This window comes from Nipponia nippon, unplaced genomic scaffold, assembly GCF_047370975.1.
Source record: "Nipponia nippon isolate SJK-2023a ecotype South Korea unplaced genomic scaffold, ASM4737097v1 scaffold_2, whole genome shotgun sequence".
In the NCBI taxonomy this organism is placed as follows: Eukaryota; Metazoa; Chordata; class Aves; order Pelecaniformes; family Threskiornithidae; genus Nipponia; species Nipponia nippon.
Window position 1 is genome coordinate 39157356 of NW_028262336.1, and position 13003 is coordinate 39170358.

The window sequence follows — 13003 nt, forward strand, 5'->3', positions numbered from 1 at the left end:
GCAGCAAACAATGAAATAGTACAGACTGAGTACACCTCACTGCTTTCAGCTGAACATGGTTTTTCTTCTTTTTGAAATCAGCAAGTAGCACTAGGAAATATTTACAAAGTTAACATTATGCAGAAGATAAAAATGAATCCATCAGTGTGATTTAGAGCGGCAGAGAACAGTGTTCAGGGCAGACGAAACAATAAATAGTGAACATTCATCACTAGTAACCTGGTGCGATGATTTGATTTTTATAGACGCAGAGATTCATGATACCAGTTTAACATCATATCCACCAGCTAGAAGCCAGGCATGCAGAGGCAATCATGCATTGAACCATGTGCAAACACATTAGCCAATGCTGATGGATGTATGGTCAGGACACTGAACGTGTATATGCACAGTGAATGCCACTTAACCCAACACAGAGCGTTCTGTTTGGATGGTGCTGATCTGAGCTACGCAAATAAAAGCTTACCAAGGGAAGCAAGGTGCTACACTATGCACGTGATGGCTTGGAAAGTCACATGCACTTTGTTGCTTCAAATGACTCTTTTTGCACTTCTGTTATGACCAGTACAAAACTGCACTTGTGTTCGTGAAACTCTAGAATACGTACCTCCTGTCGGGCTTCACTAATGTCTCCAATGGGCTCCAGTCATGCGGTAAGCTAGTGCAAAAATACCAGCGACATATTATGCTATTTACCAGCAGCTGAGCGAGAAAGGATGACACAAAAGTTGTCCTGACTGGAATGGAGATCTTGAGTTTCCAGAAGGGACCACTACGCAAGGTTTTGGGTTTTTTTTTTCTTGTTCACTATTAATGCATCATTCACAGAGCTGATGCAAAATGTTGCAATCACTTTCTTTCACATGGCTGAAGCCAACTTTGAAATTAAGTCTCCTGACTTAAACATTTTTTGCTACAGGGTACTGTTTCATTTTGTTGTAATAATTTCTGCTTTCCCTCTGCCTGTAACTGTTATTTAGCTATGGCTACAACAAATGCTTTTTTTAAAAATGGAAAATAAACAAGTTCACAAATCTGATTAAAAAATGAGCCTGAATTTTGAAAGAATATCAAGTCTACCTGAAAACAAAATTCTATTTATATTTTAAATTATCAAAAGAAAACAACTGATTCACTGCAAATGATCAAGAACATAAACCAATGGAAATTAAGAGCATCACTTAAATACGCAAAGTTAATTCTCACGGCAGTTGTGTAGAATTCATATTTTGAAACATGAGGCATCTTAAAAAATTTTATTTAGCATATCCAAAAACAAATGTTACAAAAAATTTTCTATAAACATAGGCAAAAATGTTTAAATAGGATAATTTAATGTAAACCAAACCCCTTTAAAATATGCAATACTGTAATCAGAGGTTATTTACGTCCAGTGAAGACAGAACAACCTTCACTAATGCTAAATATCATCTAAGCAAATAATTAATTTCCATAATTTTTTAAAACAGCAACACTTATATTTAAGTTAGTTTTAGTAGATAAATCATCTCAATCCTAATACAAGATGAAATTCAGTGTTATATTCAGGAGTGGGAAAGGCAGTATCCTGACTTTTCTTGTCATTAGTCAAGACAGTACTGCATTCAGACTTGCAAAACCTTTAGAGAGGTACAACTATAAATTTATAGTATTTATTGCATGACAATGCAATTACAGGATGGGCAAAACTACTAAGTGATCTGCAAAAAAAGCTGTATAAAAACCCAATACAAATGAAATTTTATTTTTCAATCAGGTTAGAAAAGCCAGCCACAAGACTAAGCTGTTTTTCCACATTTCACAAACCAGAACAAAATATTTTGTAATTTGACATTATTACAATATGGAGAAAGCTGTTCATGTCTTAGAGGAAATACATTTGGATAACTGTCCCACACAAGTTTTGTTTAATTATGAAATTTATTCACCAAGACATAAGTTTACAGCCCACAATGGCTTTCACAGTCATGTACATGGAAAAGGCATAGCCCAATAAATTCAGCTCATAGATGATTTCAGATATTTGGTTGTGGCTTTTTTGGAAAGACAAGCATCATTTTTGCATTGCACATAAAAGTATCTACAGGATACAGCAACATATTCAACTTAGGAGCCAGAAACATAAAGCCGTTAAAAGTTGTAGCGGAATATAGAGTCGTTAAAAAAAAAAAAAAAAAGAAAAAAGAAAAAAAAGAAAAGCCAGCTCATCTCTAAACTAGACTGCCCATTTCAGGGGATGATGATGGCTGCTGAATGACCTAATGTGAAATGGGTGATCTCTATGCATTTCCTACAGGAAAGTCTTATATCCAAACAGAAAAAGTTACTGCTAAAACTACTAGCTGTGCTGGTAGGCACAGGAGATGCCAATATGGCACGGACATTGAAATACCAGCTCTTTTTGAGGTGGTTCCTGCATGTTGAGATGAGGCACTTTGTTTTGGTAACGTCTGCCTAAAGCAGTGTATTAACTGTTGCTCAGTATAAAAGGAGCTTTAACTTCTACAGGTGGCAATTCAGGACACACAAGAGCTAAAACCACTTCAAAAGAAAAGGTCAGACAGTCCAAAAAACAAGACCCAGGCAATTCTTACTACAAGTGTCCAAAACATATTGTACTTATCTGCCCAATATCTATTCTAAATAATAAATATAAAGCAGAGTTATCTTTTTGACAACAGTTTGGCCTGGAGTTCGTCCATTAACTCCAATACAACTTGCCTTACCAACTGAAGATCCCCAGTAGACAACTTAGGCAACCTATTCTTTGCCAAAAATGAGAACATAAAATTAATCATAAAATCCTTACTTCATTTGTCAATATATTATATCAGATTCTTACAGGAGTCTGCATATACACACGCATGTATGACCATACATTTCTTTTCAGCAGCTTTCTGTGAAATTCCTTAGGGAAAAGACAGGCCAAGCCCCCATGAGACAGTAGGCACCAGCACACATGTCGGACATTAACAGCAGTTTCAAACGGATGGCACTGGCATTTCATTTGCGGTCTTTGGAACAAGATGCAGTTTAGGTTTCTGTAGTAAGAAAGCCAACATAACACAGTAGTCCTTCAGGGCTAAGGAAACTTCAGTTGGTGCTAACTGATTAGTAGAACACAGAGCAATACTAAAGCTACCACCACACTACCTTGGTGCGGGAAGAAAGAAAACTGAAATGAAATTCACAAACTAAGCTGAGCAATGAACTTTTAAAGCTGGGAAAAAAGCATCGCCACACTACAGCTTGCACCAGCTTGACTATCATCAGCATCTAAACCAGCTGGTTGAAATTCTGTACAAGCCTCTATACTAACTTGTGTCAAATCTGACAGAAATCCACATCTCTTCAGCCTCAAAAAGTCACTCCAGACTAATGCTTGGGGGTATGCCTGTGTTATGCTCTTAGAAATACAACACGGTGGGTCCTCACGGTTCTGCCCTACGTCAGGTGGGCTCCGCAGCTCACAACTGGAGATAGCAGAGCCAGGCTGGCCACACAACTTCTGGAGCCATCCTGGACTAACATGCTTCCCACCACCTCTTACTCTGATGGGCACCTGCAGCCTAAGAGCTGTGGAAAAAAAGGCTTGTGTACACTGAGAACGGAGTGCACTTTAAGAATGCACGTCACGGATAAAAGCACTACACTGTTCGTAGAAACAATGAAAAATGTAAGTAGTTTCATTTCATTATAACATATTGTTAACTTTTGCAACAGAAGCACCTTTGTTGGAATGGATAAGTGATAAATGTATTTGCTGTTGAAAAAAGGTATCTATATTCTCTGCAAAGGATTTCCACAGCTACCAATACAAGGTGCACACATGGCACAGGTAAGTATGCAAGGCAAAAGAATATCAGGATTTGAGGAAGGGGTTTTTATTTCATAGTTGGGAAAAAAAAGTCACACACACTGAATGCTTCCCCTTTTTTTCCCCTTTTAAAAAGGAAAGTAATACCTTTGGGTTTATGTGTTTATGGATAATATCCTGGTCCCCAGGGAGGACTATGGTAGGAAGACTATGATCAGGGTTTTATCCACTCTTGAGTATTTCAGTATTTAATTATTTACCGTTGCATGAACTTTCAAGTTCTAAAGTTGACATATACACACTTCGCACCTCTAGAATACACAATTAAAAACAGACAGGAAAGGCAGAACGCAGACAAAAAAGTACACTATTAAATTCACTAATTAGTATCTTGAATTGTTAGCTTCCAAACATTTACAGAATTTTGAATTGTAATAGCAAAAGCTTTAGAATACACCTCTTCTGCTAGGACTCTGAAATTATTGCTATTATGCCAGCATACTCTTAACGAAATACTGGTTTGAACACAAAGGCATACTGCTCTCAGGCTTCTAAGGGCCCAGGATAGGGTGCAGCATGTAACAAAAATCCAAGTGGGAGAAAGGAACCAACCAGACAAGACGCAATATTGCAAAATCACTCCCGTTTAGTGTAAATAACTTATCTAAAATGCTGCTTAAGGATTCCCTATTTCAGGCAATTCTGACAGTCTGCAGTAAGAAAGGGGAGGGGGATTCCACAAATCTTGTGGGGAATGTGGACAGCGTTCTGAATAAAACAAGTGACATCCCTCAAAGCAGAGGTACTTTTGAGAAGTATGACAGAGCACCACATTTGTACCTGCACTACACTTTCAATACAGATTCCTTATCTTTTAAGACCTGCCATAGCGGAAAAAATCCCGAACCCAAAGAACAAGCGAATTTAAAACAAAAGTGAGCTTCATTGTACAAGTCCATTAAATTACAGAAATGCATGATAAGCCAAGATAAAGTGCTACAAAATGATTAGTAATTTTTAAAAAGTCCATAGCATTCTTCTTGCTTTACTTAGTACTGGTGACAACAGGAGATAGTGCAGTTGCACTGGCTGAACTGGAATTCACAATGTCTTCGTATTGTGGGGGAGGATCTAAATGTTGTTCAGTTTCACTTCTTCTCATACTAATTTCACCAGTGGCTTCCTCATATGAAGGAGGAGGGTCACAGTTTGAGAGCCTTGTGGATATTGAGTCTGACCGTCCATCCGTATAGCTCAGACCTCCTGGAGAGAGCCCACTGACTTCATACATTTCCTCCTGTGGGGAATGAACAATGCTGAGAGGTGGCGGAAGTGGACCTCTGCCGTCAGCCACAGCACCATCACCCATCGCTTCGTGGGCTCCCCTATGCATGTACACCGACTGTCTACGCATTTTCTTTTTAAACAGGCATCTCCATATGACAAAAATGACAATGAGGATAACAAAAAGGCCAATGATTAATGGAAATGCAAGGTAAAATGAATACCAGGTATGTCCTGTGTTACTTTCTCCCTGAAGTCCATTTTTGTAGACTTTCCAGAACTCCTTCTAGAAAAGCAAGACAGGATAAGTCAGAAACTATAAGACAATTAAAAAATACACTGTAATCAAGCTGTTTTAAATCAATTAGGAAAAAAAAGGCATTTCAAGTTCTGATGATTAAAATAAGAACAGATATGAATAAGCACACCCAATAAACTTTCAAATTTTCTTCTGATGTGGTTAGTGATACAAAAGGGTTTTGTTTTTTTAGACCAACTCCTCACTGCTTTCAAGATTCCTCTATCTGCACTTAATATTGACAAACCTGCAGCACAGACAGGCATAGGTAAGAAATCTCATCGGCATGCACATCAGCCATCTGATGGATCAAAAGTTTTCAGCACCATTCAAAGTAAAAGTTAGGTTTTTTGTTTGTTAAAATTGTAATAATATACTAATACAGTTTGACAGGGAAATACTGTTTCGGAATGACAGCCCATTTTGGCAAAGCACAACTATGTTGTACTGTCATCTCATCCTTTAGACTTCCTCCACCCTCTGGCTCATAAAGCAATTCTTGTCAGCTTATGTTGAGTTGATTCAGATCCTCTGTTTATAGCTAAAAATAGCTTCAGCACTATGAGAATATTACACAGCTTGTTATATTCTAGAAATTTTGACAACGTATCTACAGATAAATGGAACAAAAAGTGAAAAGTGAAAACGAACAAGGAAAAACAAAGATGAAGGGGGACACCAGTACTTGAAAGTACTCTTTCCTGTATTAAATGCACAAAAAGGAGCACAGAGATCATATCACCATCCAATTTTCTCTGCATGCTATGAATGCTATGAAAAACTAGTACAAAGAAAAGCATATCTTGCCTCAAAAAAGTAGTCATTCTCACCTGTAATATAAGAGCTCTCCTACTAAGAAACACTTCCACTGTGTTTTATAGCCATGTATAATTTCAGAAAAAAATAATTAAAAACCCCAAACAAATCCATGCCAGAAACTCTGAACTCTTTAGTTTCCTTTAAAAATGCAGAGACCTGACCCACTCATATTCATGCCAGTATCTATTTTAAATAATAGCACACATCTCACATGCAAGTATTTGTAACACACTCATCGGGTAAAACTGACATTGTCATTGCTCAGTTATTAGTACATGATGTATTCAGCTTGCAGACTGACTGACTTTGTGCACAGAAAAATCAGATCCGTCAATTTCTTTTAGTTCAGGACTGCTGCCACATGATCAGCATTAAACAGATAATGCCACCAAACTGATCTCAGAGGCAGCTCAGGTCCAGAAGCAGCACGGCCCCTCTAGTGTGGAGGCTAAACTTGCCCTTTGCACAGCCAGGACCAGGACACCATGGGCAAAACACAGGCTCACAATGCTTCTGGATTCACTAATTCACTAAGGTTAGGAGCAAGGCTATGTGCATGAAACAACTGGCTATCATATAGATTTTTTTTTTTTTAAAGATAAATTCAGTTGTTCTTATCCCTATATTCAGTGCAAGCTCAACCTCCCCCCCCAATAAATCCGATTCTGGATTGCTGTAGGAATTAAGGTGTTTTTCCCCGAATTCCAAGGCTTGACATCACAAGCAGGTCATCACAGTGCCCCTCTTTGATGTGAACCTAGGTCCAAATCATCTAAGCTAAGTCAGGTAGCATTGACTTCAAACGAAGTAAGGAAGTCTTGGAAGATGGACTAACCTCTCTAGATACTATTCTGCAATGGCCTTTCTTGATGCATTGTTCCACAGTGAACCCCAGATCAACTGTGCTGACTTTAGAAAAACATATTTGAGGGGGGAAACTAATATTAAAAAATGAAATTAGCTGCACAACTGAGGACTTTTGGGATCTCTGCATGATAAAAACCAACAAAACCAATGACCTCACCTTTCCCCACCAGATCACCAGGCAATTAAGAAGATCTGTTACCTGTTACCTTTCCATCTGGTTTGAATACAACTAGCTAGATTCTTTAGTGGAATAAATAATAAATATATTCTCGACTGAAAAAGCAGAAGATTCATTAGGATTATTAACTGCTATTGACTGTTACTGGAACCAAGTTTCCCACTTCACTGTTCTGCTGCCTCAGTGGCAGCAAAGGAATAAACTGGTACAATGTTTGGTTTTGAGGCCAAAATTTCAAAGATTTACTGAAAGTCATCAAAAATACTGTGCGATGATGTGTCATTTTAAAGACTCAGTGGAGGAGAAAGGTTGTTTTGATGAAAAAGAAGAAATCACACTTTTCCCTTAGCAATATAGTTTGTGTTGCAGACTGTGGAGGAAACGCACCCTATCCGATGCAAGGGTAATAAGTCGTGACTGGTATTTTAGTACTGTTTCCGTGTATTTCTAGCTCAGCTCTATCTGCTGGAGAAAACGTCTGTGTACCTTCTTCAGAAAGCTGAAATACCAGCATCTCTCCTTGTTACTCTGCAACATGACAAAGCACCAGACAAGCTGTTTTCTCAGAGTGGCAGGCAATTAGTTCAGAATAGGGTGTGTGGCTATGGGGGATGTTCAAGTTGATGGTGTGACCAGACAGGTGCATAAAGAGCTTAAGGTAAGAGTTAAACTGCCTTAAGGATGAAAGTAGTTTAGTGTCCACTTTCATTTGCATGCAAGGCAAAGGAAATTCCAAGACAGTTTAGACACCCAACCCCCCCCCCCTAAAAAATACAGTGCTTCACATCTAAGGCTATCTTACAGAGACAGAGGAATAAAATTCTGCACAGTGGTGAAAAATACTAAGAAAGAAACACTTGTTCAGTCATTTAAAAAAAAGCTTTCTTTAAATCTTCTTCTTCGGGGAAAAAAAACCAAACAAAACCAAAAAAAATAAACACACAAAAAAACCACCAGCGAAAAACTTACTAGTGTACTAAACCCGAGGTTTCCAGTTTGCATTTTTGCAAGCCCAATCTGAGAGAGAAGCACAAAGACTGTTAGCTCCAGACTGACAGAACTGACAGGAACCGCAGGTAACTAATACTTCAGGTTGGAGCCGCGCAGCTGCCAAGCAGCTCCCCCTCTGCTCCGTCATCCCACAGCTACGCTGCACTGTAAAGGGAAGGCACAAGAGGAGCACAAGCCATCTGGTCAAAGTCAAATCATGCCCAACAAAACCATGGAGAACTTGGACGAATTTGCACAGTGTGAGGATTTGCACAAACTGCTATTAAAGAAAAAACAAGAGGGGGAAATACTGAAAACGTAGGAAGCAGCTGTAGAGCTCATACAGAAAGTTAAAGAGTAATTTAAAAGTTGGAAAACTCACAGCACAAACATCCCTTCCCTAGTTGCTGGTATTAAACCAATAACAAAAAGGACTTTCTTTCTACTTGACAAAATCATTAACTCGTGATTTATGAAAAGGACACTCCAGTAATCATTTATCCTCAAGTGCTGTACAGCTGGGAATACCAGGCGTATATGACTTAAAAGGCTGAAAAACTAAGTTAAGCAGGCTACAGAATCAGATAACTGCAATGGAAAAGACTTAGAAAACATCTAACATATATTCCCGCCAAGAACTACTTTTCTGAACATCCCTTACTGCTTTGGCAAATCCAGTTTGAAATAATCAAAAGGAATTCTCCAGGGCATCCCACACAGTTACAGCCAATTTGCCAGAATTTTGTTTCCCTTTTATTTCTAATACTTCTCAGAACAGAGTCAGCATCAGTCAACTGGATCTGAACACTGAATCAAACAAAGGATCCACATGAAAGTTAAGAGACTCATACCCTGCTGAGAATTTCAGCTGAGGCCTTTACTGCATTTGGCAGCACTGTCAGCCTCAAATGATTCTTGGTCAATTGTCTGACTTGTTTTAAAGGTGGACTAATAATATGCCAGTCAGAACACTGCTTGGTATTCAGTAGGTAGAGGATACGAACAAAGCAATAATGGGAAGCGAGCGTACCTGCTACACTGTTTTCTTCTAGTCTGCCCTCAATTTCAGGTGGGAGGAAAAGATTCACCTCTTCTCTTCTGGGTATTTATCCAGCATCCGTAATTAGACACAGACCGATGCTAGAAGTCTTACTTGATCACATCATTTTAGATCTGGTGCTGACAAGTTTCGAGTTGCTTGCTAAGCTTTTTAGTAGTTTGTTTGTTTTGCTAGAATAGAGCTATACAGAGAACCTTGCAATTTCTGTAATACTTAAAATTTGTGGGAAATTTCAAACACAAATAAAGATCTGCGACTTCCAGCTTTTAAAATCTTCATGCAGTATAATTAAAAAAAAAAGTTAATGGATATAAAATTAATATCAGTGCTTCAATCACACCCAGATACTTTGCACAGTAACCTTTGAACAAATCTTTGAGTCTCCCAGCCACCTTTGACAACTGACCAGTGACTGCATACAGTGCTGCCTGTAGGCTACAAGTACTACAAATAAACAGCTTTACCTTCTCTCTGACAACAGTCATCAGAGACTGGCAAAAGAAGAGTTCAAACATAAGCAGGCAGCGATACTCTCCCAGCTTCCACATATTTGTACTTCAAGAATTTCCATTAGCCAAAGCTGACCTCTTTTATTCAATGGTCTCAGATTGAGTTATCTTCCATTCATTTATATCGTTGTTCTCTGAACCTGTATAAGGTTTTAGGATCCAAGACGTCCTGCAGCAAGGCAGTCCACAGCTCTATTATCTGTGGTGAGAAGAGACACTTCTACTTGCTTTGAACCTGCACCTTCTAGTTTCCTTGAGGGCTTCTTAGCTCTCCTGTCAGAAGGATGGCAAGTGACTGACCTCAGTTCAATCTTCATGCTCCTCACAGACCTCATCACGTATTCCCTGATTTAACTCTTTTCCAATCTATTGTTGTTACAGAAGTCTTTTCATATCTTTGGTCAACTCTCACTCTGGTTCTCTGGTCCTTCCTCAGCTACTAATTTGCTTTTTCAGGGAGATCAGAGCTGTACATGGCACATTCAAGATGCAGGTGTGCAATGACATAATTATATGTTCTCCATTTTGATCCCTATTCCTTTCTTCAGATTCTTAGCACTCATGTTTTTATTTTGTTTTGGTTTTGTTTGACTGCTGAGCATTAAATTCAAGCCTTCATAGATTCAAATTCAGATCTTGTTCCCGAGTTCAGTTCAGAGCCAATCATATACATAATGAATGATCCCTTTCCCCCCACAGGCATTACATTTGTCAGCACTGAATTTCATACTCTATTTTATCCAGGAAGTCCTGCAAATTCTTCCCTGTTGGCTCTAGCCTTACTAACATAACATTATTACCTTTATAATTAACTTTATCATTTTAAATAATAATTCTGAACCTATCAAAATCCCCAAGCCCACACAATATTAAAGGCATTCAATATTTTCATGACAGCTATGCATGTACACTGAACATACACAATGCTAACTTCCAAGGAAAACTCATGCATCAAAAATAACTCAAGGGAACTGCTTGGTATTATTTTAATATTACAAATCCCAATGTTGCACACCTTCCCAAAAGACTGCAGAAAAACGAAGAACCAAGTGGACAAGATAAGAAATACAAAGAGAGAGATTACACAGAACAAAGTTACCATGAGATAAATAAGCTACAGATCCTATTTGAATTCCAGTCTATTTATACTGTGAATTCATTACATCTTTCCTATTCCGAACATACTGTATCATGATCCTAGTCTATTGCATCCATTGCCTTCCCCTGGGACACAGAAGTTAAGTCTTACTAAGTGGCTGTAAGGATGGATACCGCTGGGGGACAATGGACTAAATAAAGCCTAAGTAAATGAGGCTGGTCAGGCGTGACTGCACATTAGCAGAGCCTGGCTCATTAGCAAACTACCAACAACAGAAGAAAGCAGCTAGGCAAAAAGGATAGAGTAGTAGACATGGATAAAGGGTCAGGACCTTATTGGAAGTTCCTTCTCCCCTGTGACACAAAGGTTGTAGCAAGAGTGGAAATGTAACTATTTCTACTTCACTACTTCCCAAATACCTCTGCAAGGGAAATGCTATCTGCCAAAACACAAAATGTTCCTGAACGGGGGAAAAGAAGCTGAAGTGAGAGGCAACATGTTTAGGCTATGCTTTCTCTAGTGACTTGAATTTCTTGTGCTGCTTCAGCAAAAGTGACACTGTGTTAGAATTTTACACAAGTAGTGTCATTGTAAACATTATTCTTAATTACACAATGAGTTATCATTAGGAATGGCCACACCAAGCCATGATTGGGAGGTAAAAAACATGCGTGTGCATGCACTTTAAAGCTTCAGAAAGAAGAAACTTTGAAGAGACATCGCACGTCCTACTACTTAATTTTGATAAAGCAGAAAGTTCTCATTCCAGCCTTATCCATCTCCCCAGGTATGACCTCCAACAAAAAGATGCGAAGAACTTAAAAGTTCAGTATGCCTTTACAATAACATCACTATTTTTTGATGTGGAGCTCGGCCAGTGAAGAGTGGAATGCATCACCTATGTAAATTCTGGATATCTGCAATGCTCCCTGTGCCACTTCGGCCATTAACCCATTGGCCTTGCAAGTACAATTTCCCTGTGCAAAAACACACAAGGGATAGAAGCCTTTTTTGAAGATAAGTTTTCTGAGTCACATTTTCTAACACCTGTTTTTCACTTTATATTTATCCTCAAATTCAGCCCCTAATTTCATCCATGTCTGTCTTGCATTAAAAAAAAATTAAAATTCTTGACTGTGTTGCATTAAATAGGTCAGATGCCACCATCGAAAACCTGTGTGCTGTTTTTATTTGTTGGGAAGCAATATAAGATATGTTGGGTATGATGTGCAGCTATTGCTGACAGAGCCATTAGCCCACAAGCTTCTTTTAACTAGGAAGCCAATAGACTTATGCAACTATTCTGTGTGGGCAGTATCTGCTTTGTTCCCATCAAGTTAATGTATCACTGCCCTTGCATAACACACTGTAGCACTGAAATTATTGTTCTTTCCATGTTTAGATCACTGCTGCTTAACAATACTCTCTGAGGGCTTGCAGATTTTAGCCTGAAGAAGGCCACTAGTCTTTCCTTATTTTTAGGCTATTAATAGTCTGGGCACCGAACACTGTGGCCAGCTACACCAGCACCTGAGATTCAGAAGTGTATTTTAAATGGAAAGCTTTATGAGTTGCTCACTCATTTCATGTCAACATGTTCTATGAACAAGTTATTCCACAAGGAGTGAGATAAGTGAAGACTTGTGCCTTCTGCATCTATATATTCCCCACAACAGCTCCAATCCCATCATTTCTTCCAAGCCAGACAACTGCATTTGTGATATCCAGGTCAGACTTAAGTGTGTGATGGTAGGAGAATCAGGACACAGGCTATTTGGGTAAATAGTGCTGCCAAACAGATGACAGTTTTGCCCACCCTTTCTCAAGTGGGGGTATTAATTCATATTCCTTTTCTTCCCAGCTGCCGACTTTCACAACACTTAAGAGCATAATTATCTTTGAGACTTCCACCCCCTTCAAATTCAGTTTAATTGGGATGAAGGATTCAAAAGTTATTGCTGTGCAGTCTATCCATCTTCACTTATTTGCTTAAAGCAACAGGCCAAAAAGAAAAACAAATCTAATGTAATGTTGGAAAACACACAAGCATTCAGCACATCCAAAAATTTATTGTCAATACAC

At 38.7% G+C, this 13003-nt stretch overlaps 1 protein-coding gene across 2 annotated transcripts in view; it reads right to left on the reverse strand.

Moving 5' to 3' along the window:
- Window positions 1-1241: 1241 nt before the first annotated feature.
- Window positions 1242-13003, reverse strand: part of PRRG1 (proline rich and Gla domain 1) — a 35480-nt gene continuing 23718 nt past the window's right edge. For both annotated transcript variants that reach the window (XM_087758983.1, XM_087758982.1), the window contains one exon: window positions 1242-5387. In XM_087758983.1, the coding sequence (XP_087615109.1) occupies window positions 4863-5387 (525 nt within the window). In that variant the 3' untranslated portion in view covers window positions 1242-4862. The remainder of the gene's footprint in view (window positions 5388-13003) is intronic.